The sequence below is a fragment of the Haliaeetus albicilla genome, chromosome 13 (assembly GCF_947461875.1).
Source record: "Haliaeetus albicilla chromosome 13, bHalAlb1.1, whole genome shotgun sequence".
In the NCBI taxonomy this organism is placed as follows: Eukaryota; Metazoa; Chordata; class Aves; order Accipitriformes; family Accipitridae; genus Haliaeetus; species Haliaeetus albicilla.
In genome coordinates, this window is record NC_091495.1 from 39,424,183 (window position 1) to 39,447,654 (window position 23,472).

At 59.0% G+C, this 23,472-nt stretch overlaps 3 protein-coding genes across 7 annotated transcripts in view; 2 read left to right on the forward strand and 1 right to left on the reverse strand.

Moving 5' to 3' along the window:
- The first annotated feature begins 28 nt into the window (after nucleotides 1-28).
- On the forward strand, nucleotides 29-9,813 carry C13H8orf58 (chromosome 13 C8orf58 homolog). Of its 5 annotated transcripts, none has more exons than XM_069801026.1 (9): nucleotides 42-126; nucleotides 2,207-2,328; nucleotides 3,077-3,582; nucleotides 3,664-3,819; nucleotides 3,895-3,982; nucleotides 4,066-4,169; nucleotides 4,254-4,859; nucleotides 5,258-5,397; nucleotides 5,990-9,813. In XM_069801026.1, exons 2-7 carry the CDS (start codon nucleotides 2,283-2,285, stop codon nucleotides 4,335-4,337), a joined length of 984 nt encoding a protein of 327 aa, XP_069657127.1. In that variant the 5' UTR covers nucleotides 42-126; nucleotides 2,207-2,282; the 3' UTR covers nucleotides 4,338-4,859; nucleotides 5,258-5,397; nucleotides 5,990-9,813. The 5 variants fall into 5 exon arrangements, with proteins under 5 accessions (XP_069657126.1, XP_069657124.1, XP_069657125.1 ...); XM_069801027.1 differs by lacking the exon at nucleotides 42-126 and adding an exon at nucleotides 1,518-1,897; XM_069801025.1 differs by lacking the exon at nucleotides 2,207-2,328 and having other exon boundaries at nucleotides 29-126.
- Nucleotides 6,191-9,813, forward strand: LOC138688709 (uncharacterized). Its single transcript, XM_069801028.1, has 5 exons — nucleotides 6,191-6,311; nucleotides 8,208-8,404; nucleotides 8,490-8,632; nucleotides 8,977-9,115; nucleotides 9,194-9,813. Exons 1-5 carry the CDS (start codon nucleotides 6,233-6,235, stop codon nucleotides 9,278-9,280), a joined length of 645 nt encoding a protein of 214 aa, XP_069657129.1. The 5' UTR covers nucleotides 6,191-6,232; the 3' UTR covers nucleotides 9,281-9,813.
- Nucleotides 7,572-23,472, reverse strand: part of BIN3 (bridging integrator 3) — a 44,509-nt gene continuing 28,608 nt past the window's right edge. Inside the window, exons 7-9 of the mRNA XM_069801022.1 lie at nucleotides 18,537-18,678; nucleotides 16,470-16,604; nucleotides 7,572-11,047 (exon numbers count right to left, since the gene is read on the reverse strand). Coding sequence (XP_069657123.1) covers nucleotides 10,901-11,047; nucleotides 16,470-16,604; nucleotides 18,537-18,678 — 424 coding nt within the window. The 3' untranslated portion in view covers nucleotides 7,572-10,900. The remainder of the gene's footprint in view (nucleotides 11,048-16,469; nucleotides 16,605-18,536; nucleotides 18,679-23,472) is intronic.

The following is a 23,472-nucleotide window of genomic DNA, read 5'->3' on the forward strand; positions in this document are numbered from 1 at the left end:
CTTTCCCGGTTCACGGTTTTTTCCTCCCTCCCCGGTTCACAGTTTTTTTTCCTCCGTCCCTGTCCCTTTGCCCGGGGATGCTGCGCCGCCGCGGAGCCTTCAGCGTGGAGCCGCTCCGCGGCCGCGGTGAGTGGGTGGTCCCTGGGGCTAGGGGGGGGTCTTTGGGGGTCTCGGCTGGATTAGGGGGTCCCCAGCATGCGAAGTTCATGCTGGAGGGGATCCTCAGGGATCCCTCATTTGGGGTGTCTGTGTTGGAGGGGAAACTTGGGGGTCCCTGGTACCCCCCAGTTTGTGCTGTCTGTGCTGGAGGGGGTCCCTGGCACTCCCCAGTTTGCGCTGTCTGTGCTGGAGGGGGTCCCTAGGGGTCCCTGGCACCCCCCAGTTTGTGCTGTCTGTGCTGGAGGGGGTCCCTAGGGGTCCCTGGCACCCCCCAGTTTGTGCTGTCTGTGCTGGAGGGGGTCCCTAGGGGTCCCTGGCACCCCCCAGTCTGTGCTGTCTGTGCTGGAGGGGGGCCTTGGGGGTCCCTGGCACCCCCCAGTCTGTGCTGTCTGTGCTGGAGGGGGGCCTTGGGGTTCCCTGGCACCCCCCAGTTTGTGCTGTCTGTGCTGCAGGGGGTCCCTAGGGCTCCCTGGCACCCCCCAGTTTGTGCTGTCTGTGCTGGAGGGGGTCCCTGGGGGTCCCTGGCACCCCCCAGTTTGTGCTGTCTGTGCTGGAGGGGGTCCCTGGCACCCACCAGTTTGTGCTGTCTGTGCTGCAGGGGGTCCCTGGGGCTCCCTGGCACCCCCCAGTTTGTGCTGTCTGTGCTGGAGGGGGGCATTGGGGGTCCCTGGCACCCCCCAGTTTGTGCTGTCTGTGCTGGAGGGGGGCCTTGGGGGTCCCTGGCACCCCCCAGTCTGTGCTGTCTGTGCTGGAGGGGGGCCTTGGGGGTCCCTGGCACCCCCCAGTCTGTGCTGTCTGTGCTGGAGGGGGTCCCTGGGGGTCCCTGGCACCCCCCAGTTTGTGCTGTCTGTGCTGGAGGGGGTCCCTGGGGGTCCCTGGCACCCCCCAGTTTGTGCTGTCTGTGCTGGAGGGGGTCCCTGGGGGTCCCTGGCACCCCCCAGTTTGTGCTGTCTGTGCTGGAGGGGGTCCCTGGGGGTCCCTGGCACCCCCCAGTTTGTGCTGTCTGTGCTGGAGGGGGGCCTTGGGGGTCCCTGGCACCCCCCAGTTTGTGCTGTCTGTGCTGGAGGGGGGCCCTGGGGGTCCCTGGACCCCTGGGTTTTGCCCCGTCTGCAGGGAGGGGCCCAGGGTGCCAGCTGTGCTGGGAATTCAAACCAGGTTTTGCCTTCCAGTGTTCAGGCTGATGGGCCCGTGCCCGCCCCAGGGTTGAGCCCACTGGTCCCTGCATGCGGTGTGGGGGTCCCAGAAACCCACAGCCCATCTCTATGTGCCCCCCACCGCCAGCTCAGGCTGTGCTGGGAAACCTTTCCAGCAGCAAAGCCTGGGAGGTACCGGGGAGGGTCTGAGGTCAAGCTGCGGATTCAGGGGGACCCCCAGCACGGCGGCAGCTCCCATGGGGGAGGTTTGAGCTCTCCCGGTGATGGGGAACACCCCGTGCCCCCCACCCCAGCAGGGGTCTGAGCCCTGGTGAAACCCCCACGGCGGCAGGGCAGGTGCCACGGTCAGGAGGAAAGCAGCCCCTCAGCACGTGGGGCCGTCCCACACAGCCGGTGGAAATTTGGCGCGTGGGAACGGGGTTGCTGGCAACCGGCCGTGCCGGGGCGGAGGGACCACCCCACGGCATTGCTGGGATTCATACGGCCGCTGAACGGCGGGATTGTCCGCCGACTGGCCGCGACCTCCCGGTGCCGGCTCCTGTCCCGTGTGGGCACCGGGCTCGCCAGCCCACGAGGGATGTGCGGTGAGTGGCACCAGCCCCCGGCTGAAGCGGTGTGGTTGCACAGGGGCAGAAATTTGGGAGCAGCAGGGACCCCTGGCTGGTGAATTTGGCCCAAGCCGGGGCCTCGAGCGGGGTTTCCCAAAAGCGGTGGGATTCAGCCGGCACCCGGTTGTCTACCTGCAGCCTGTTGGTGCCCAAATAACCCTCTCACCTTCCCATTTGGGGTGGGAAGGGAATCCTTAACCACCGGCCCAGCCAGTATCGCCGATCCCAAATCCTGAAAGAAACCAGTTGGGAACCAGTCCTGTAATGAGGTGCCTCTGGATACAGGGCCCGTCGCCGGCTGGGGTGGCTATAAAAGGGAGCGCCGGGACGCGCGCCCGGCAGTCGGCTCCGGCTCTCGGCGATGTGGGGTGGCTCCCGCGCCGGCTGGAAGAGGAGGTTCAGCTGCTGTGAGTGCCTGGGGGGGGGTTCAGCCTCTGAGAAGGGGGTTGCCAGGGGGGTGGGCAGCTCCACACCCCGAGCTGGGTGTCCCAGGAGGTGCCAAAACTTCGTTCCCCACCTCCCCGAGCCCTCTGCCGTGGCCTGGCCGGGAAGGGAGGTGAGTACCCACGCCAGGATGGCCGAGACCCCCGCCGCCGCGTTGCAATCCCATCCTGAGCTGCAGGGTGATGGTGGGCACATCCCGGCCGGCGATGCCCCCCATGCTGCAGGGACAAATGTGATAAGTCGGTGGTCCCTGGAGCCATCCCGTGGTGGGGGGACAACAGACCCTGCAGTCCTTGCTGTGTCCTGGGTGGGCCGGCACCGAGCCGGAGCGGGGTGCAGGGAGAGCAGCCGCTCCTGCAGCCCCCGGCCGGGTCGGGGTGAGGATTGTGGGTGCTCCCCATGGCAGCTTGGGAGGAGGGAACGTGGGGGCCGGGCGCGGGGCCACGTTTCTGGGGAGCAGCGACAACACGCTGCCGTCGTACGAGCATCCCTGGCTCCGGGCGAGGGCTGTGGGGACCCTCTGGAGAGGGGTCCTCTGGCAGGGGGGCTGTAACTCCGCATGGTCTCGGGCACGGCTGGAGCTGCCGTGGGGTGGCTCGGGGGGGTTGGGAGGGGTGGTGGGCCCGTGTGCGGGGGTGGCGAGCACCCTGTCCTGCCTCTGCCCCGGGACACCCCCTCATCCGACACCACCCGGCCTCCCTCGCCCCGCAGATGGTCCCTGGGAGACGGCAGAGAGCTGCGTGGTCCACACCTCCGCCAGCGTCTACCGCCGGCTGCAGGAGAGCCCGCGGCAGCCCCCGGGGGGGATGAACGCCTGGGGACCCCCCCCACCGCCATCCGTCTCCCCTGGCAGTCCCCCGGCGAGCGGGAGGCTCCTCAAGTCAGAGTCGGAGGATTCTGGAGTGGAGATGGCCAGCAACGACCACTCGCCTCCCACCTCTTTGGGTTCCGAGAGCAGCTTCTCCCTTGATGGCTTCCCACCAGAGAAGAATCCCCCCGGAGAGGAGCTGGGTACCGAACCCCCCCGGCCATCCCGTAGCCGCTCGGCCAGCAAAAAGCTGGTGCAGGCAGCGCAGCGTAGCAGGAGGCAGCGGGGACCCGGGCGCTGCCCGCGACAATTCGGCCGACGCAGCGCCAACGCGGCCGACCTACAGGCAGAGACGGCGTGGGACCCCCGGGAGCCGGAGGAACCCAACGTGGAGGATCCCGAGGGATCGGTGCGTGCCACGGGAGGGGCAACTGCAGCTGGGGGGGGGCTCGTCAGCCCGGTAAGATCTCAAGCCCCCGTTTACCCGCAGGCTGTGCCGGAGATGGTGCTGCCTGTGCCGGGGCAGGGGTTGCGGTACTTGGAGCACGTGTGCCAGATGTTGGAGCGCCTGGCCCGGCTGCAGCAGGACAACCGGATCCTCCGGCAGCAGGCGGCGGATGCCCGGCGTACCCGGCCTGACACCACGGTGAGGGCTGGGGGGATGTGGGGTGTACGGAAGTGAGGGGGGGGTCCCAACTCACATCTTGCTTCTCGCCCACAGCCCACCCGGGAGCCTCTGGGGCAGGATCTGGCCGTGTGGAGGGGCGAGCGGTTCCGACCGCGCTCCTGCTCGGACAGCCAGGCGCCAGGTGAGCGGGGTGGGATACGGGGACGGTGGGGCCGTGCCTGGTCGGACCCCCCCACACTGGCTTTGTCCCCCCCTTCCACGCAGCGCCCGACCCCGGGCCGTGCCGGAGGACGTGGGGTTACTCGGCCAGCTCCCCCAGCCTGCTGGACCCCTCCGAGAGCGGGGTGGGCACCCCGACACCGGACAAGGTACGGGCCGGGGGGGCTGGCGGGGCGAGGCGGGTGGGGGTCCCGCCGGTCGCCCACCTCTGACGGCTGCGTCTCCCCCGGCAGGACGGGCGCTCGCACTGGGGCCGGGTGAAGGTGCTGCTCACCCGCCTGACCCGCCGCTCGCTGCGGGGCGGCCGATGCAGGTAGAGCCGGAGCGGGGGTCCCCGGTGCCACCGCCGCCCCTGGACAGAGGAGCTGCGCCGCACCTATTGCGTCACACCTCGCCCTATGACGTCACGCCCACCCGGGGCCGGTCCCCGGCCCGGCGCACATCACCCCCCGCCCCTTCCCCCACCCCCCCACCCCCAGAATAAAGCCTTTTCACTCCCAAAGAGGCGGCTCTTTTGCGAGGTGGTGTGCAGTTGCGCGGTGACGTCACTCTCCTCGGCCCCGGCGTGACGTCACGCGAGGGCGCGTCACGGCCGCATCACTTCCGAACGGCTTTTCCGCCCCTTTTGTCCTCCCGGTCCCGGTCCCATGGCCCAGTTCAAGCGGCTGCCACCCCCCCTACCCCAAATACCCGCCGCGTTCTCCCCCGAGCCCCCTCCCCAGGTCAGCTCCGGCGGGGTGGGGGGGTCCCGCTGCCTCGGGGAGGGCTAAAGAGTGTGTCCCCCCCCACCCAAGACACCCAAGCTGAGCCCCCTGCTCCTCGCCGAGCTGCTGCCGCAGGTGGGTGGGGAGGGGGTGTCGGGGTTGGGGGGGGGTCCCCGCCGGAGGGAGAAGATGCTCCCGATCGCATCGCAGGTGGGGAAGAAGCAGCGAGTCTTCCTCGGGGGGGTCGCCAGCCTGTGGGGGTGTTTGGGGGTGGTGGGCGAGGAGGTCTTCTTCCAGCTTGGGTGAGGAGGGGGCCGGGCCGGGGGGTGTTTTGGTGCTGATGGAGCCCCTCATCGTATCGTCGGGTCTGCACGGTGACTGCTCGGGTGGGGAAGATGCTGGTGAAAGCTGCCTGCAGCCCGGGCCAGGCGTTCTCCAACCAGGTATCCCTGTTCCCTCCTGCTCCATCCCTCCTCTTTCTTGGTGATTTCCTACCGTGACTTGTTTGGTTTTTTTTTTTTTCCCCTTCCCAGCAGCATATCCCGCAGCTTCTCCCGAGACCCCCGGCACCGCTGCCACCCGTGCCATCCCTGGGCAGCAGCAGGGCATCCTCGGAGCCCGGCCCCTGCGCCTGCTCCAGCCTCCTGCATCCCACCGCTTCTTCCCGGGAAACGTGAGTGCTCATCCTTAACGTGGGGGACGGATCCGGGCACCGAGGGGTGGCAGGGGGTCTCTGGCAGTGACCCCCCGGGGAAGGCTGGCTGTGAGTACAGCATGACACAGGGATGCTGGATTCTGGGTGGCACCACGGGGTCTTCTGATCCTTGTTGCCCCCTCCCCAGCAGTGAACCTCTTCCCATCACCCCCATCCACTCATTTGAGCCACCTGGGGGGATGCCCGGGGTGCAGACCAAGGGGCAGGAGCGACTTGGGCGGATGGTAAGGATGGGGATGTGTGTCCCTGCTGTGGGGTGGGCACCTGGGCAGCCCCCTCCCCTGCTGCCCTGCACCGCCTGTGCCTTTTGGAGCACTAAACAATCACCGGGGCCAGACCTTAAGACATGGGGCCCTTCCCTACTGGATGCTCTGGTCACGTAGTGATTTTCTTGGGGCGGGGATAGCTGTGGTCAGAGAGGATCTCTCTGGTTTCTGTACGTCTCGGGGCAGCCAGCTCTGTGCTCCCACACCACGTGCATGGGGACCGCTTACAGATGAGCCTGTGCAGAGCAAGTCCCAACGCCCTCGGGGCTGTTCTCTGCCTCCAGCCCCTTCTGTGATGCCAGGGAGATGCTATGGAAGCATCTGGCTGCCCCGTGGCTTCTATCACCTCCGCCTGGGCTGGCCGGACGCCTTCCCCCTCACCGGTGGTACCCCAGCCACATCCTGGTGGCCGACTCCGAGGAGGATGCTGAGGTCGCTCCGGATGATGCTGATTCTACTTTCAGGGCCAAGGTGAGGAGGAGGGAGGTCTGCTCTCGGCGCAGGGGCCTGTGGCTCTCGCCCAGGTGATGGCCCCGGTGCCTCTGGATCACCTGGAGCAAGGGAAGGCTCCTCAGCACCCAAAAAAAAATAGAGTTGTGGATCCAGGTGTGTGCTGGACTTTGCAGTCCTGGCAAGGGTTAATTCACCTAGTTTTGCTACATTTACTACTGGACTGGTTGTGGCATGGCTTCTGCAAAACCTGGCTGTGTCCCCTGAGGGTCTTGTCCCCAAGGGGGACGGAGGCTTTGGGGAGGAAGGGGGACAGTCGGGATCCTGGGATGGCAATCGGGCTCACTGCCTGTCTCTGCCTAGTCCCTGTTGGGGAGGAAAGAGGACAAAGCTGTGCTCATCGGTGGGGAACGGTCCCCATCACAGGGTGGTCCCACCTGATGCTGACCCCACGGTCCTGGTGTGTACGGCCGTTTGCATGGCACAGGCTGGGCTGGACCTGAGCGGCTGCACAAAGCGGTGAATGCCACTGGTTTGGGCATCTCTGAGCGGTGGCATCCCTTTCCTCTGCTTTTTGGAGGTCTGACTGCTGACGTACTTCACTCAGTAGTGCTTCAGAAATCGAGGCTGAGCGCGCACTGCATTGTAGAGTTAATTTTCCCTTTCTGCAAGCTTTCCCTATTAACGCTGGGATCTTGTGGGTGGTGCGAGAAACCGGTAATTATGCTTTTTTACTATATAAGAAGGAGTCCTCCTCGCCAGCCCGGTGTGGAGAGCACGCAGCGTGCAGCCCTGCCGGTGTGCAGACCCAGCACTGGCAAAGGGCTGCTTGTTGAGGAGCAGGTTTCCAGATGCGAGCAGAGTTTGCACCGCCAGGAATGCTCGGGTTTGGTTTCCAGTGGGCGAAATCCCTCTCTTGAGTGCAGAGACGGCAGGAGGAGCTGACGGCACGGAGCAGGAGCTGGGCTTTGTTGAGCAGCTCTAGGGCTGTGGAGGGCTTAAGGATGGGTGGATGCAATGGATGGAGGAGAGGCAGGTTGCTGGGGATTAGGTGGCAGGGGAGGGCTGGCAGCCCTGCCCAGGGTGACACAGCGACACAGACAAAGCCACAAGGGAACCGAAGTGGATTTAGGAGAGCCCAGGTGGGGTTTAATCCAGCTGCAGCAGGCAGTGAGGAGCGCGGCACCTCTGGGCCATGGAGTGACTGGCTAAGAGGCAGCACATGGCTGCTGCCCACCTGGGGCACTGCAGACCACCCCTGCGGGGCTGCCACGGACCTTTGTCCACTCAGGAGCCGGCACAAGGTCTGCCAGGGCTCAGCTCCCCACACGTCGCCCATGGAAAAGCGTGGCCCTCGCTTGGGCGCATAGGCTCGGCTCCTCGCATGGCAGTTATATATAGCATCCCTGCTCCGGGTAACCGTGGCAACTGATTTTATTTTGCTTAAACCTGGCCCGGCATGTGATGCGGTTGGGAAGGAACAGCTGAGGGGAGATGAAGTTCTCCATGCCGGGTGCTGGGGGAGGAAGCTTGGCTCGGTCCCAGCAGCGACTGTACGAGATCCAGGTGCGGGCTGGGCAGGGGATGCGCTCGCACTCGGTCCCAGCAAATGGCCTCGCTGGGGACAGTCACCAGCCTTTCCATAACCTGTCAGGGCTCTGTTCCCATCCCCTTCACTCCTGTCTTCGCAGCCTCCCTGCTGGCAGTGGGAAGGTTTTAAGGGGGGTCCAGCTTCCCACTTTCTGCTGGGCTTCCTGGGGCGCACCTCACCCCTACTCCCTGCCATGCTGCAGGGTCTGGTTTGCCAAATTCAGGTACTGGTGGGAGGTGGTGGTGATTTTCCTGCTGGACGTCTGCGCAGGACTTCCCGGAGGAGAAGCCCACAATGGTGAGGCTTTGCCACAGAGCTGAGCGTGTTGATGCCCACAAACGTGTCCCAAAAGGCGGTTTCATTTCTGTAGGTTCTTGGACAGGGCTGTGTTTTGGAGAAAGAGAGGTCCTACTCTGGCTGACAGCTCCCAGCACCTTCTCTTCCCGCTCTCACCTAAACAGGGCAGTTTTTAGCAGGAGATGGAGGCCATCGAGCAGCAAGGACCGCCAAGCTACTGCTGGAGCCCAAAGCCCCTGGGGAACCAGCCCTTGTGGCAGATCCCCACCTGGCCAGGCAGGACAGGCAGGCTGCCTGTTCCAACATCTCCCTCTTCAGCCTGCTGCAGCGCAGGAGGTGGTGGGAGAAGCTCTCCTCCGAGGTAGTTCGGCACAGCACGGGTGGGCAGCTCCCCTGTGCCCCTCTCCCTCCCTGAAGCGGCTGTGATGGTGGCTGAGCTTTTCTAGGAGATGCTGCAGCAGGATTTTTGGCTACAAGAACTACAAGGCACTGCCGGTCTTGCTGGAGAAGGAAGAGCCACCAGAGACCAAGAACCTGGAGCCAAGAAAGGGCTGCCGACACGGCAGAGGAGGAAGCTGAGCAGATGTAGGTACACAGCCAGGGGGGAACCCGGTGTCCCTGGTGCAGTCCCACTCATCCTGGGAATTCTCAGCGCAGCCTGCACCCCGCTCCGCAGCGCTGGTGTTTTGGGGAGCTTGACCTCTCCCATCCCTAACGCACATCTGTGTTTTAGCAGCCCAAGGCTGCGGACCCAAGCGTTGTCCTGTCCCTGGATGCTCTCCTAGCCTTTGTGTACTTCGACTTTGAATTTCTGTGGCTACCTGTACCAAGGGGAAGACGAGCTCTTCGGTAGGTGTAGGGATGATGGGGGGGTTTGGTGGAGCCTGTGCTGCTGGAGATCGTGCAGTGGGCGACGAGTCGTTCTTGTCCCAGGAAAACTCCCTCGGCTGCCTCCTGCCCTGGCCCAGGTCTCCCACAATGTCACGGTGTTCAGCCTGGGGAAGGTGCTGGAGAAAGCAGAGCAGCCAACTCCATCTGGAGAGCAAAATCCATGCACTGGAGGTCAAGCTGGGTAAGCCAGGGTGAGATGTGCTGGGATGTGGGGTGCAGTCTTTGCGAGCTGCTGGTCACCCCCTCTCCTCTCTTCTAGACTAATGACTGCTTAGATGAGGAACTGGCATCCACCAGATCTCCACCAGGACCAAGCAAAGTCCCTGCCGGCCTGGATATCATGTAGCGGGGTCACAGATGGTGGCAGGGTCCCTGTGACCCTTTTCTGTCCCAGCCCTCTCCCTGCAGAGATGGGCTTGAGCTGGCTCCCACCCCACAGATACAGAGCCAGGGCAGCCGAAGGGATGCGCAGGGTTTGCTCTGATGGGTTGTTTGCATTTAATGGAAATCTCTTAAGCAGGAAAACTTGTATTGGAGACGGGGCACAGGCCGTCTCGGTGCTCTGAGCTGGATGCACAAATCGGGGACAGACTGGCTTGTTTAGGATGGAGGGACCCAAACACGGGGGCTGGTGCTCGCTGTGCCGCAGGCTGCCCAGCAGCTCAGAGGAATCTCTGGATGCAGCCGTGCCCGTAGCTGTTTCTTCGCTGCAGTTATCCGCTCCGCACCACGCCGGCCCCATAACTGCTGTCCAGCCCCTTGTCCCATGCAGCAGCGAAGGCTCCTGCAGCCTCTCCATATGCTGAAAGGTTCGAATTCACTGTACTCGACTGTAAAATTGTATTTCTTGTGCTTTGCTGAAGCCATTTCCTTCCTGCATCTCCAGGGGCTGTTCAATCCCTCTTCCCCCCGCCCTCGCCCCCCAGCCCCATAATACCTTTCTTAAAATTACACCTCCAAACCAACAGTGTTCTGCTGTAGCCGGGGGGGGGGCTGGGGGCCGTGCCAGCCCACAGCGGGGGGAGCATCCCCTCCTCCGTGGGTTCCCCCCCACCCGCGGCAGTGGCTGTCGGGTGGCGGCAGAGGGCGACACAGACCCCGGCGCGGCGCTGCTCTACCAAAAACTTTTATTAGAGAAGGGCAGAGCCCCCGTCCCCTCTCCCCCCACCCCTCCCCTGCCAGGCTACGGTCAGGTCTGGCTGTAGGGACCCCCCCGCTCCAGTTTTCCCTGGGTTTACTCCCGGCTGGGTTGCATTTCCCTTTTGCATCCCCCTGCCCTGGGGTCTGGGCACCCCTGCACCCATCGCTGTGCAGATGTGACCCCCCCAGCTGTGGCGCAGAGGCACTTTGCACCGTTTGGCAGATTCAGAGTGCGGCATCACTTGATGCTCGGCACGGGAACCGCAGCCCTTTCGTCACCCTCTCCCCATGCCTCAAAAAATGGGATGTGAATGCTTTTACCCTCCCCCGGGGGGGGGCTACTGGGCTCCTAAGGCACAAAATGAATGGCCCAGCAGCAGCCGCAGGAGTGGTCCCATCCTCCTGCCACAAAGGCAAGGAGCCTGGGCCGGATCTGGACCTGGGGTGTGCTGGGCCAACACAGCTGCGTGAAGGTGCAGCGTTGAGCTGGGGTCTGGGATCGGCCAGCAGCACCCAGCCCGCTCCCCATTTTCGCCTCCTTGCTCCACCGCAAACCCCTTTTTAAGGCAAAGCCTGGCTGCAGGGGGGGCAGAGACAACAAGCTGACTGGGGAGGGGGGAGCCCTGCTGTGCCCCCCACCCTGGCCCTAGGCAATACCTTGTCCTGGCAAGAGGGCAGAGCCATGGGGGCAAAGGGAGCAGCCAGCAGCTAAAGCCCCCCCCCGCCTCCGAGTCCATCCCCGGGAGGGAGGAGGTGGGGAGCAGCCCCCGGTTGTGGGAGCCTGGGGGGGGGGATCCCCAGCCCCTTCCCCATCACCAGTATCTGCTTAGTCGTCGGCCACGATGGACAAAGCCCGCAGCTCGCTCAGCTTGGCATCGTTCTCCCGCTCCCGCTGCTCATCGCTCAAGCCGGGCCGGTCGATCTGTGCCGTCAGGTCCCCGAAGATCTTGTGCATCTCCGTGTAGTAGACGATCTGTTGGGGGGGGGGATGGATGGGATAAAGATGGGGGCGAGTGGGGCAGGATATTGGGGGTCTCCTTCCCCACCCCACCATGGGAGCCAAGAGGTGCGACGCTGCCCGAGCCAGCCCCTCGCCTTAGCATTTCTGTTTCTAAAATAGCTTCCTCCCATGTGTTAATACCACCCCCTTAGATTATTACAACTCAACACATTTTAATAACACGCTGCCCTTCTCTGCTCGCTTCCCATCTGGGGAGCTGCGCACACGGGGCTGCTGCCGGCACCCGGCGCTGCCGCGCAGCCACCGACCCCGTGCCACAGCCGGACTGTCCCCTGCTTGTCACCGGTGTCACCGGCACCGGGACGAGCCACCCACCTGTATTGCTTGGTCCTTCAACAGGTCCCTGCTCCCCAGGCAGGGACACTGCGAGCATGGCGAGCATCACGCCTGGCAGCACCATACCCTGCATAAAGCTGGGGGGTGTGGTGGTGTTTTAATAATGTGCTAATTAGCACCGCCAATTAACTCCGGCAACGAGCAGCGCTTCCCGGAGCGGGAGCCAGTGGGTCAAGCGCAGGCAGATGGCACCGAAGAGAGAGCCGCGGTGCCCGGCAGGGGCTGGCAGCGAGCCCTGCCTGCAGACAGGGTGGCAGAGTCAGGCCCCCCAGCTCGGAGGGGTGCTGTGCCCCACGGGAGGAGGGCGATGGGGATGCCTGGCCTGGGCATCCCCCCAGTTCTGATGGGGAGGGAAGCACTGGCCCGCCGGGCTGGACAATGCCAGCGTTGCCCCCATTTCGCAGAGGGGCACAGGCGAGGCTCGGTGGACTGGCCCCAGCATCTCCAGTAGCGCTGGTGCGGAGACACGCACAGTCTCCATGGAGACCAGTTCCCCTAATCTTGCTCAAAAATGTTGCTTATTTTGGGTAGGGCCGAGGGGAGCTGCTGGGGACCTGCATGCCTTTGCCAGCTGCCTGCATTCCCCCCACCTTCCCCTGGGTCCACCGGGGTGCAGCGGGGGCTGCTCCAGGGCCAGGTCTCCCCACGCAGTGGGCGCTGGGTGATTCAGCATCAATGCTCATTTACACAGTGACTAATGAACCCCTCTTCACAGCAGCAGGGCCAAGCAGGCAGGCATGCGGGCATGAACCCTCCCCTTAGCCCCCCCCTGCTCCATTGCAGCCCCCTCCACCAAACCTTGGCCCTGCAGCCAGGTCACCCCAAAGCATCCTGCCCGCCGGCTGCAGCCCCCGTCCCATGCAAGCAAGAGATGCTGCCCTGAGCTGAGCGTGCCGAAAACACCCCCCACCACCACCACAATCCCTTGGCAATGCCACGGGTGAGCATGGTCCCTGGATGGAGAACTGTGAAGCCGGGCACCAGAGCAGCCCTCCGTGTCCCTCGTCCCCAGCCCGGGGTCAGACGGGCTCGGTTCATTCACATACGGCCAAGCGGCGCTGCCAATTCTGGCACAGAAAAGGCGCCAGCGTTGTTGAAACGAATTTCCCCGGGGTGGCAGGGCCGGAGGCAGCTGTGTGCAGCCGGGGGAGCTGCTGCCCCCCACCAAGGATTGCCCCCCCCGAGCCCCTGGGCATGCCAGCATCCACAGCAGCATCTCCTCTGTATTGAATGAGCAAGGCAGAGCAAATATTTCGGTCGCTGCCCCCACCACCACCCACGTACCGCAGCCATTGAGCCCTTCCTGCGGGAGACCACGGGTCCCCAGGGCCCAGCGGCTCTCCTTGGGGATGCTCTTCTCCCCCAGTAGGACCCAGTGCCTAACCAGCAGGCAGTCATCTGGGGTGTTAGCGTGCATCGCCATCCAAGTCTCCTGTGCTTTATCAACAAGATCCCACAGGCATTGATCCCCTCATGCTTTTCTCCCGTTGAAATATGGGTGAAGAGCATCACTGTCTCTATAGGGGGGGTCCCTGGGGAGGGGATGCACCCCAGATCGATGAGCATTGACAGCTCCAGCAGCGGGGACTCACAGCACCGCAGGCAGCTCGACCCACAGTCAGCGTCGCGGTACCCGCTGCCGGCAGCCCCGCGCCTGCCTGCAGCCCAGTACTTTTCCAGCTATGGATACCATATGCTCCGTCCCCATCCCACCAAATCCCATCTCCAACTCGCCTTTGAGACCGAGCCAACGGCCCCGAGTCCACCTGTCTTGAACTAATTCTGTTTCGGGACACCGTGTTCTCCTGATTTTCTATAGATCGCGTTTACAATGCCACAGCCGGGCAGCAGCGGTTTGTGTTTATGTCAGCCCTACACAAAACAAAAGCCCGGGGTCGCTGCCAGAGCTGGACGGCAGCAGCCCATAGCCCTGCCCCATGGACAGTCCTGCCTCGTAAGCCCCATCTTTTTCCCCATTTCATTAAAAACCAGAGGAGTATCATGTTTTCTAGCTGGAAAACAAAGTGCAAGGCGGGAAGGAAGTGTTGTTCACACACTCGCACCAGTGATAGAGCTCCAAATCTCCCCCTTTCATCTTCATGTGGCCACTTCAAAGTCCCCAGCCAGGGAAATATTTGCCTCCGTTGGCTTGGCCCAGGCACGTGGGTGGACAGAAGTATTTGGTGTTGAATGTTACAGCCCCTGCGAGCTCGGGGCATGTCATGCCGTCAGGAGACACCCGGCACCAGGGCCCACAGCCAAACTGTGCCATGGGAATCCAGCCGCCCGGCGAGAAGGTCTTGGAGGGTCTTGTTGGGTCAAAGCCATAAAGCTGCTGCTCCAGAGCTGGTTTGAAGCGGGGTCTTTCCCTTTGCCATGGCACAGCTTGTTCCCAGCAAGTCAGGAGGTCCGTTCATGGCTCATCGTCACGCTGGCCGGTGCCACTTGTCACATGCTTGTCTCACTTTAACCCCACCCTGCTTTCTCCAGGGCCAAAAAAAAGGGAAAAACTACACGATTTTGCACCCAGGTCCACCTTTGAATGGTGGGTTTGACCTGGGGACAAGGAACCCCAGAGTCACAGCCCCCGGCATGGTGCCAGCCACCGGCCACCCACAGCCAAAGGCAGAGCCGACACCAGCCTCCCAGTCCCCGTTTGCCCCTTTCCCTGAGGGATGTGCGCTCAAACCCCATCAGCCAACCATCGCTCCTAGAGGTACCCGCAGAAGAGGCTGAAAAATAGAAATTCCACCGAGTAACACGAAACCCCCCCGAGATGCTAAATAAGCTCATTGAGACATGGAAGGAGAGAGAACCCGGGAAGCAGCAGCAGGATGAATGGGGCTGGCCTGGGGCAGCAGCACAGCCCCATCCCTGATCACATGCCTCCCATCGCCAGCTCAGACCTGGGATGTTGGGATGGGGATGCTCCTGGCATCACCGCAGCAGCCCCCGCCCCGGCTGCCCTCCCCTGCCCAGGTCCCTGCAGGTGAGCAGCCACTGCAGTGAGTCAGGGCTCCTGGGTGCTATTCCTGGCTCGCCACTGACTCATTAAGTTACCTTGGGCAAGTCACTTCCCTTTTCTTTTTTATTTCAGCCACCTGGAATGGGGGAAACGCTGCGCAGCCCCCCCAGCAAGAGCTCCTGAAAGGGCAGGGGGCAGATGGCCTGAGCCCAGCCTCGGCACAAAGGAGGCAACAGGGGAATGCCGAGCTCTCCTCCCGGCAGTGGAGTTGCCGTAGTGCCGGTGCATCCCTCCCAGGGGGGTGGAAGGATGCAGCCAGCGCTGGGGAAGAGGAATGCGGCTCCCATCTAGGTCGGCGGGGAGGGCGGGATGTGACATGCTTTAGCATCCATCTGGGACCAGCTTTAGTCTAGCCTACAGGAGCTGCATCAGCTTTGTTATGACGCTGCCTCTTGGGTATCAAAAACGCGATCTCACTCGCCTTTCCTAACAAAAATCCTCACCTGAAGAGAGGCAGGGCAGGCAGCCAAGAAACAAAACAGAGGATTCCCAAGGAAGAAGAGGGTAGGAATGGAGAGTCTTGCAAACAAACAGCCCCGGCAACAGCACCCTGCATCTCCCGGTGCCCCGAGCCCATTGCTCCCCCCCGAGCTCCCGACGAGCCGAGGCAGGAGCCAGCTGGCAGCCGGGAGCCAGCACGAGCAGAGCGAGGGACATCGTGGCCAAGGACAGAGGGGCAAAGCTGCTCTCTAAGGAAACTGCCAGCGGATCACAAACACCCAGACAGGGCAGGTGACATTTGGGTTTCAAGGTCTCGTCCAAACAACCCACCCACAGCGAGCGGCCGGAGAGGGTTTGCAGGGGGGAAGGGCCAGCGAGACTTTGCGGTGGCTCCAGGGAGTCTGGTTATTTCGGCTGCGATGGCTGGGAACAGGGAGCCCCGCGCGCCCGATTGCTAAGGGAACAGCAAGAACAGCATCCCCAGCACCCACTGAGGCGGCGGCAGGGTGCATCGGCACCATCTGGTAGGTGAATCAGCCTGCAGACAACTTGCTGGCAGCTCTGCGGAGAGGCCCCCCCAAGTCGGAGGTGAGATGAAACACGTGCTCTTTGCACCTCCTTGCAGCCACCCCACCGCACCTGTGTCACTGCAGCAATTCCCTTCCAAAAAAATACCGTAGGAAAACGCCCACGCAAGGAGCAGCACGTGGTTTCGCCCACCTCCTGGTGCTGGACCACCCCGTGATCCAGGGCACGACGTACGCCCGAGATGCCAGAAGTTCAAAGCTAGATTAGATCCCGATAAAGTTCCTCTCCAGCCTAAAGAAAAGGGCGAGAGGAGAAGGAAGACGGAGGAGGAGCGGCAGCAAGTCACAGAAGGAAGCTGGAGGATGGAAATTAAAGCAGGCTGTGGTTTATTTAGGCCACCCCTTCCTGCAAATCCTTGGTGTGGAGATTACACAGCAGCCGCCTCTATCTCTGCCAGCACACACCGGTTCTGTTACCAAGAGCTAGAAGAGACCCTTAAGATGAGCCCTGAGCATGTCATAATCTCAAACAAGATCCAACCCTGAGCTCATGACTACAAATGCAAAGTGATGACATACCCAGATAAATAAAGCCATCAAATGCCAGCAGCTAATCTATAACCAGGGCTTGAACCGCATTACACAGGCAACCTCGTGGCACAAGACATCATGTATGTACCCGGAGTGTCCCTGATACGAGGCAGACCCATATAAACCAGAGAAAACTCACCTCCAGCTGTCCTTTCTATCCGACAGCCACCACCACATCACCACAGGTACTGGCAGATGCCAACACACTCTTCTGCCAGGACAAGGTCTGATGGTTACCTGCCCAGTGTCCCACCACTGCTCCCCGTGCCCTGTCACCACTTGGTAATTAAATTGCTGGAGGTACTGTGTGTTACCTGTGTATAATATTCAGCTCGAGAAGGTGCCTTGCCCAAAGAGCCATTCACACCCAGGCGGGACCCCGGATGCTCTGCAGCGAGGATGCCCACCAAAGGGACTCCTGGCAGTGCCTGGTAGACGGGGGACAGCATCTCACCTGCGCCCGGACCAGCGACTCAAAGCTGGGTTTGAAGTAATCGATGCGGCTGCTATAAAACTTGGGCATTTCCTCCAGGAGCTGCTTGTTTTTGGCTTCAAAGTCCTCCTTCACCGGCCTCAGCTCTTCGCGGGCCTGGGAAAGGAGAGAGGATGGGGAGTCAGACATCTGGGAAAATGCCCTTCCCTTGGGCAGACCTGCACAGAGGCCACCCCAGGCCAGTGGACTGCTCTGCTTTAACCCGAGGACAACCAGCAACCAGCTAATGGGGACCCATACGACCATCCGGTGGAGCCTGGTGGGACCCATGCAACTAGCTAACGGAGCCTGGTGGGACCCAAGTGACCAGTTAATGCAGCCTGGTGGAACCCAAGTGACCAGCTAACGGAGCCTGGTGGGACCCAAGTGACCAGCTAATGGAGCCTGGTGGGACCCAAGTGACGAGCTAATGGAGCCTGGTGGGACCCACGCTCTGACCCTGGACCATGGGGAAAGCCATGGGACACCTAGAGAGGCTACTGCAGAGATCATGAGCCAGCTGGTCTTCTCCCCTTCAGAAAAACGGGGGCAAAAATCAGCCCCAAAGCTCAGTCAGGCTGGAGGACATCCCCGGCCACATCCATGTCCCCTCGCCTTGCGATTCCTGAGAGCATCGCCACAGGATCCTGCCCCCACCGTCATTTTCACCCGTGACCTTCAGCTCAGCGCGTCCAACTGGCTTCTTTAAACAGAAGCGTGGGGAGAAAGGGAAATGTCTCTGAGATGGTGTGGAAAAGGGCAGGAGGGGGTGGGCTGTGAAATATTAGACCGGTTCAAGTCTGCCACTTAATCCGGGTGCCATTCCGACGGGAGGGGGATGTGGGAGAAAGCCGGCAAGCCGAGCCCAGCCACGGCGCCGGTCCCGCTCCCTGGGACAGCACGCCGGAGGGATGGTATGGACAAAGCCTTAAATCATATCAGGCTTAAGTAGGTCTGAGAGGCAAATGAGCAAATTCATTGTCTGCCATGATACAAGGAGCATTTAAACTCCCGGGGTGGAGTTCACATGGGGCAACAAACAGCAGAAGACTTTGAGCAAACAGCTCTGAAGGGAAGATGCAAATTTGCAGCTCAATAAAAATACCTGGATGAGATTACGCTATTTTTCCATCAAATCTGTGGACCTCTCGGATGCCCTGGGTTCGGGATTGCTTAAGGTTCCTGCAGGCATTTAAGCTCATGCAGTGTTTAGTTAAGATCTTTTTTTGGGGGGAATTAGATCACACAGAAGTTCATTAAGGGAAAAAAATTAAATAACTAAAACCTGCTTAATCACCAGGACAAAAGCATTCACATTTTTCCAGCCACAGCTTTAGTCACCGAGGCTAAGCGAAGTAAGCTGCTTACTATTAAATCGGAGGTCTCTTTTGTTAAGGCTGATAGGGCTATTCTTTAACACAAAACTTAATTTTTGTGCGGAAAGTCATCAGAAAATACATGTTCTTTGACGCCGAGAAAGTCAACTGTTTCTTCAAGGATCAAGTAATGTTCTGCAGGAGCGACAGATTTGGGGAGAAATGCTGGTGTAGATTTAATTTAAAAAAAAAAAATCATGATTTCGCTAAAATTTGGGAGAGAGAAAAGAATCTGGCAAAGCTTCCTGTTAACCAATTACTGCAATTTTCCAAGACGAATTTTTGTAACAGGTGGCAAACATAAAGCCTTGAAACGCTCTGATCTTCCCCTTTTCCCATCCAGCTGCTTGCTCAGACACGGAGGTCGGGGAAAAGCCCCCGTGCTTCAACTTCAGCGCTAGCTGCTCCTCTGAGCATCCCCAGCTCTCGTGGCTTTTATTTTCATTTATTTTTTTGGTTTTGGAAAACTGGCTCTTTCCCTTTGCTGAGCGCTCCAATTCACATTTCTGTTATCAAGCGCCCTACATGGCAATTTTACAACGATAAAAGACATCCTTCCAAAATGTTTTCTTTCACGGGGGCTTGGCATGAATGTCAAACGCCAAGAGAAAAGCTCTTCCCAAGTTTTCCCGGTGACCCTGCTTGGGTTTTGGGTCTGTGAGCATCTTGGTACCTGGTGCAGCTTGGCGAGGACAGGCCCGGTCCTCTCCTTCTCCTCGTATTTCTCCACCTTGGACTGGAGGCGCTTGTAGTCCTGCAGTGTTTGCTCCCGTCTCTTCACTGCCATGTTCAGGCTGGGAAACACGCTGCTGAACCTGGTGAAAGGATGGGAAGGGGTTTTGGGTGGGATATCTTGGTCGGATGCAGCATCCAAGGCAATCTCCCCAGCTGAAAGTCCCCAAATAATTCAGGATTCAGACCAAAAATACCCAGGGGTTTAAACAAAGCCCGTTCCAAACATAAAAGCTTTCATTGCAGTCTTCCAGGAGACTGGAAGAAAGGATTAAGTTATATATAAAGATTTGCAAAGCCTTGCCAGGGTACAATGTTTGAGAGGAGAGCTAGAAGCACATACTTGGGGATTTTTGTGAAGGTCAATTCATGTGTCGAAGGGTGTGTTTTTAAATAATAATAATAAAAATCGAGCCAATTTTGCAAAGCCTGGTAAAAGTACTTTGAAGGTCCCAACCTGCTTCTGACTTCTCCTGCCAGCCCTTATGCTTTTACCATTAGTTCTTTATTTTTAACAGTTTTCCTCCTCTCTTCCAGCTGCTGTATTCAAGAACATGGAGAGCTGCCTTATCTGGGACGGGGGACGGAAGCTGCTGCTGCAGAAAACAAAGCTGTTAACTCCACCGAGCAAACCAAAGAGAGAAAAATAAACAACTTTTCCCCCATACAGAGTTAGCTAATGTGTTATTTCCCCACATTTGGAAAGGGAATGAGCAGGCGGAGGACCTGAATCAAAAGTCCAGGAAAAAATAAATATGAAGTGCAAAATAAATCTGAACCATAGCAAACTTTGCTTTTTCGGGCAATTTCTGGGGTTGCAAACCCCAGCCTGCTGTACAGCAAGGCTTGCCCAGCTGAAGAGCAGCTCTGTACCCCACACAGAAGGATTAACAGCAGCCAACAATTAGCCAGGCTACAGGAAGATTCATATTATTAAAATGTGTTACAAATTGAGGAAACATGAACATCTGACAGCAAAGACAAGAGAGAATATTTTTGAACACGACAGAAGAGGGAAAGCCAGAAACTGGAGCATTGCTCTTGTCTCCCAAATTTCAGTAAATCAAGTTATACTGGTGGGGACTGCGCCGGTGCTGGGCTATAGGTTCGTATGAAATGGGTCACACTACCTCCAGATATATTAATTTAACCTCCATAAATTATAGGGTCATTTTGGGGGGCCAAGGTCAGGAACCGGTCGTGAAAAATGTGTCTGAACAGCCTGGTGATGATTTTCACTTCCGAGAGGCAAGCAAACAGCTTTCCCATCTCTTTAAATTGAAAAAAAACAACCTCCTATAATCCAGGCTGGGGGGCACATTAGCAAAAAAGAAAAACACAAATCTCACTTTACGACTGTAATTTGCTTTAGATGTAATCAGATGCAGGGCTAATACAGAAACATTCGGGTTCAAACAAAACCACGGGCGTTCGCAGTCCTGCACAGCCGCTCCATCCCCTATTAAAACCTCATTTTCCGCTGCCGTGCTCGCCCCGGAGGGTGCTAATGTGCCGGACCAGCGGGTGTAGAGGCAAAGCTTTTGTCCCTGAGCCTTACCCATTTGCAAAGGGCAAATGCCATAAGCGAGGGGGAAGGGGAAATATTTGTGTTCAAGCATTTGTGTTCAAGCGTCCCTCGCTGAGATGGTGAACCGGGGATGTGTTCTTGCAATCCTGCTGGCCGAGGATAACCAGGGCCGGTGAGTGCACGGCTCTCATCTGCTCATCACCGTGATATTCTCCCTCTTGACCGAGACTATCGCGAGAGACTATTGCAGCTGGGGCCGTGGCATGAGGAGCAACCTGCAAAAGTCATCAGGGAGCTCGCCCAGCGTCACCCTGCCGCCCAGCTGCCCGCGCGCGGATCAGATGCTGCTGCCCTGACATTGCTTTTTATGGTAACCTTCACACACGGCTCCCCATTATATTTAAATGCCGCGGTGCCTTACACGTCCTGGCTGCGCCGGGCTCCAAGCGTAGATGCACCATCTCCCGGGCTCTGGGCTGCTGCTAAAATACCTCCTCCCTCTACATAAGGTCCAAAAATACGCCGTGAGAGGGCTAGGGAAATAAGGATGGGCAGTAAGGACCGCAAGGAGGAAGGGAAGGGGGTACCCAGGCTGGGAGGTCTCCTCGGTATAAAAGCACAGACGTTCTTTGCCAACGGCGCACACTTAATGTCAGCAGCTTGCGGTTGCAGCTTCTGCAGAAATTTCTCCCAATTATTAATGAGCTGGCAATGGAAAGGAAGGTTCCCGTCAGGCCAGCGGCTCTCGGCTTTATTTTCGTGTTATATCCCTGATGGGGGGAGGTTTGGTAATGACACACAGCCTCTTGCCTCTCTGCGTCGCACCCGAAAGCAGGGCAGGAGCAAGTTGCAGCTCACTAAGGACTATAGGGGCTGCTCCTCCGCAACACGCTGCTCCTCCACCATGTGCCTCTGGGCCTGGGAAACATCGGAGGAGATGGCCCGGGGCTGGGAAATCCTCCCTTCTCTGGTCTGCAGGGAGGCTGCGCACCAAATGCTAAGCCGTGGCCGTCCCCTCCAGGGCTGCCAAGCCACCAGCGTGGCCTGGATGTGGCCGTCATTGCCCGCGCATCTATCAACTCTTGGAAAACGCTTATCAAGAAGATGCCTCAAAAATGCTAAGCCTTGTGCTGGTACCCAACACTAGTTTTTCAACGGCGTTTTTCTGATGGCCCAGCTTTTTAGCCCTTTCTCTTCCCCACTCTCTCATGCTCAGTACTTCCACGGTGCTCGTACATTAGAAGAGCCATGAGACACCAGAGAATTAGCACACAGCCATTTACATCTTACAAACTCGCTACCGCAGGGGAAGAGTGAACCCTTTAGCTCAGAAACGCAGCAAGTGAGAACACAGAAGACGATCAGCGACACAGTTTCCATTTACTTTGAAGTTAAATCTGGTTTCAAAAAGGAATAAGGCTTGATTTTTTTTTTTCCCCCCCTTTTTGTTCCTAGTATCAACTTAGTGTGATTTTGCAGCCCGTAATGGAAGGACACTGTACTCCAGCAGCACTTTAAAAAAATATCTACAGCGCTGGATCTGAAGAGGCTGTTACTGTGTAGGCACAGCAGCTACTGTCTCACAAGGACTTTTAATGCATAGATTATACGCTGCATTTCAGAGAGAGGGAGGGGCGGCTCAGCTCCACAAGCTGCCATTAACACAATGCACCAAACTGGCTCCCCGGATCCGCAGCCGTGCTGGGCACGGCCGCCCGGCTCTGGGTGTCCCGAGCTCCAGCCTGGGTGCTGGAAAACATCAGCGTTAAGCGATGGGTTGCTGAGGGATGCGCGCGAGGGGCTCGAACCACCCCCCGAGATGCTCAAGGGGTTTCAAGGGCTGTGAGCAGCAAAGTTGAAACCCACTTGAGTTTTTGCTGAGCAGCCACAGCCGAGAAGCGAAGCGGCGTGGGGATTTCCAAGAAGTCACTTGCAAAACCCCACGTGGCAGCTGAGGTTGTCTCGGTGCGGTGGTCCTTCACCGCCAGCACCAGCAGAAAGGACCGGGCCAGCCGTGGCTCCTCCAGACCCCACCAGTGTGCCAACCGAGCTCTTCCTGTGCCGACCGAGCTCTCCCTGTGAGTCACCTGGTTTAATTTTCACGCAGGATTAGCTTAGCTCAAGCAGGGAAGGATGCTCCTTCCTTGGACTGATCTGGATTGAGGCGAAGCTGCCTCTGGCTCCTGAAGGAATTACTCCGTATGAATTCCATATTAACCCAGCAGCTCTGAAATTCCCCTGGAGTTCAGAGAGAAGAGGGTTTCTTACCCACATTGAAGCCCTGCCCATTTTTTTTCTCCCTGTGTGTACAGAAATACGATCTCAAGCCAAGTGCCAGGGGTGGTAAACACCCGTGAAGGGTGATAGGGGGTCCCACCACTGCCAAGTTATTCCGATGACTTAATAAACTACTGCATTTCACGTCATCCCAGTGTCTTCACAAATATCTCATGCATGTTATTTACAAATGCTCCCTGTGGAAAGCCTGGCACAAAGGCCATCTACAGAGCCTCCTGAAGCTGCTGCCATCCACAAACACATCCCTCAGTCTCCCAGGCCCTGCAAGAACAACCCTACGAGGATCTCAAATGTGTTCCGAAGCCTTTGGCTAAGTATTGCAAACCCTCCTGGCAGCTGTGGTGCCAGCAGACAAGGGACGAGGACTTTCGTTAGTGCCATGGGTGGTAAGCAACACCCAAACAGTATCAGCCACTCTGGAAATGAAGTCTGAACAACTAAACCCAGAATTTTAGCATTTTAGCAGGACCAGGGAAGCCTCACAAGCAAACCCTGGTCATTTCACCCTTCCATGCCCCCTGCACACGGAGCAAGGGCAACGATTCCTCCTGCTGCAAAGGGCTCCGAGAAGCACAGATGAAAAGCCCTATAGCAGATGTGGCTATTTCTTGATAAGCCCATCACCATCCTCCTTCGTATGCTCCACCCAGACCCTGCTTTTGTAGGGGATGAGAGGGTCTGACAGCCGTAACCACTCTCAAATCCCCAGGACCGCCCTCTGTTACTTGATACTTTCTTTTTTAATACAAAGCAAAGAAAATTGAAGCCGACTTAAAGAAAATTTGGTGGGTACGGTGCTAAAAGCACAGAGCAGGAGTGAAGGTAAAACAGCAGCACGGGGCATTAGAGCCCCCGCCACAAAAGCAGCTTGCAGAATAAGCCGCCGTTGTTCCCTGTCACTTTTTAGGCAAGGCTGCTGAGAGGGGATTACAGTACAGGCAGCTTAAGAGGAGCAGGTGAGGGGAGATACGCAGGGATAACTAAAAGAAAATACAAATTACTGTCTCCCCGCTGCTGCGGGGGGAGAGGGGGAACGTACCGGTGAACTCCT

What these genes read in the sequence shown, in the direction of transcription:
- C13H8orf58 (XM_069801023.1), top strand. Translation starts at nt 78, where the DNA reads ATGCTGCGCCGCCGCGGAGCCTTCAGCGTGGAGCCGCTCCGCGGCCGC. An exon ending in GGAGCCGCTCCGCGGCCGCG is followed by an intron (nt 127 to 3,076) that starts GTGAGTGGGTGG and finishes CTCGCCCCGCAG; the next exon opens with ATGGTCCCTGGGAGACGGCA. An exon ending in GTACCCGGCCTGACACCACG is followed by an intron (nt 3,820 to 3,894) that starts GTGAGGGCTGGG and finishes TCTCGCCCACAG; the next exon opens with CCCACCCGGGAGCCTCTGGG.
- LOC138688709 (XM_069801028.1), top strand. Translation starts at nt 6,233, where the DNA reads ATGGCCCCGGTGCCTCTGGATCACCTGGAGCAAGGGAAGGCTCCTCAG. An exon ending in GGGAGAAGCTCTCCTCCGAG is followed by an intron (nt 8,405 to 8,489) that starts GTAGTTCGGCAC and finishes GAGCTTTTCTAG; the next exon opens with GAGATGCTGCAGCAGGATTT. An exon ending in AGGAAGCTGAGCAGATGTAG is followed by an intron (nt 8,633 to 8,976) that starts GTACACAGCCAG and finishes TTCTTGTCCCAG; the next exon opens with GAAAACTCCCTCGGCTGCCT.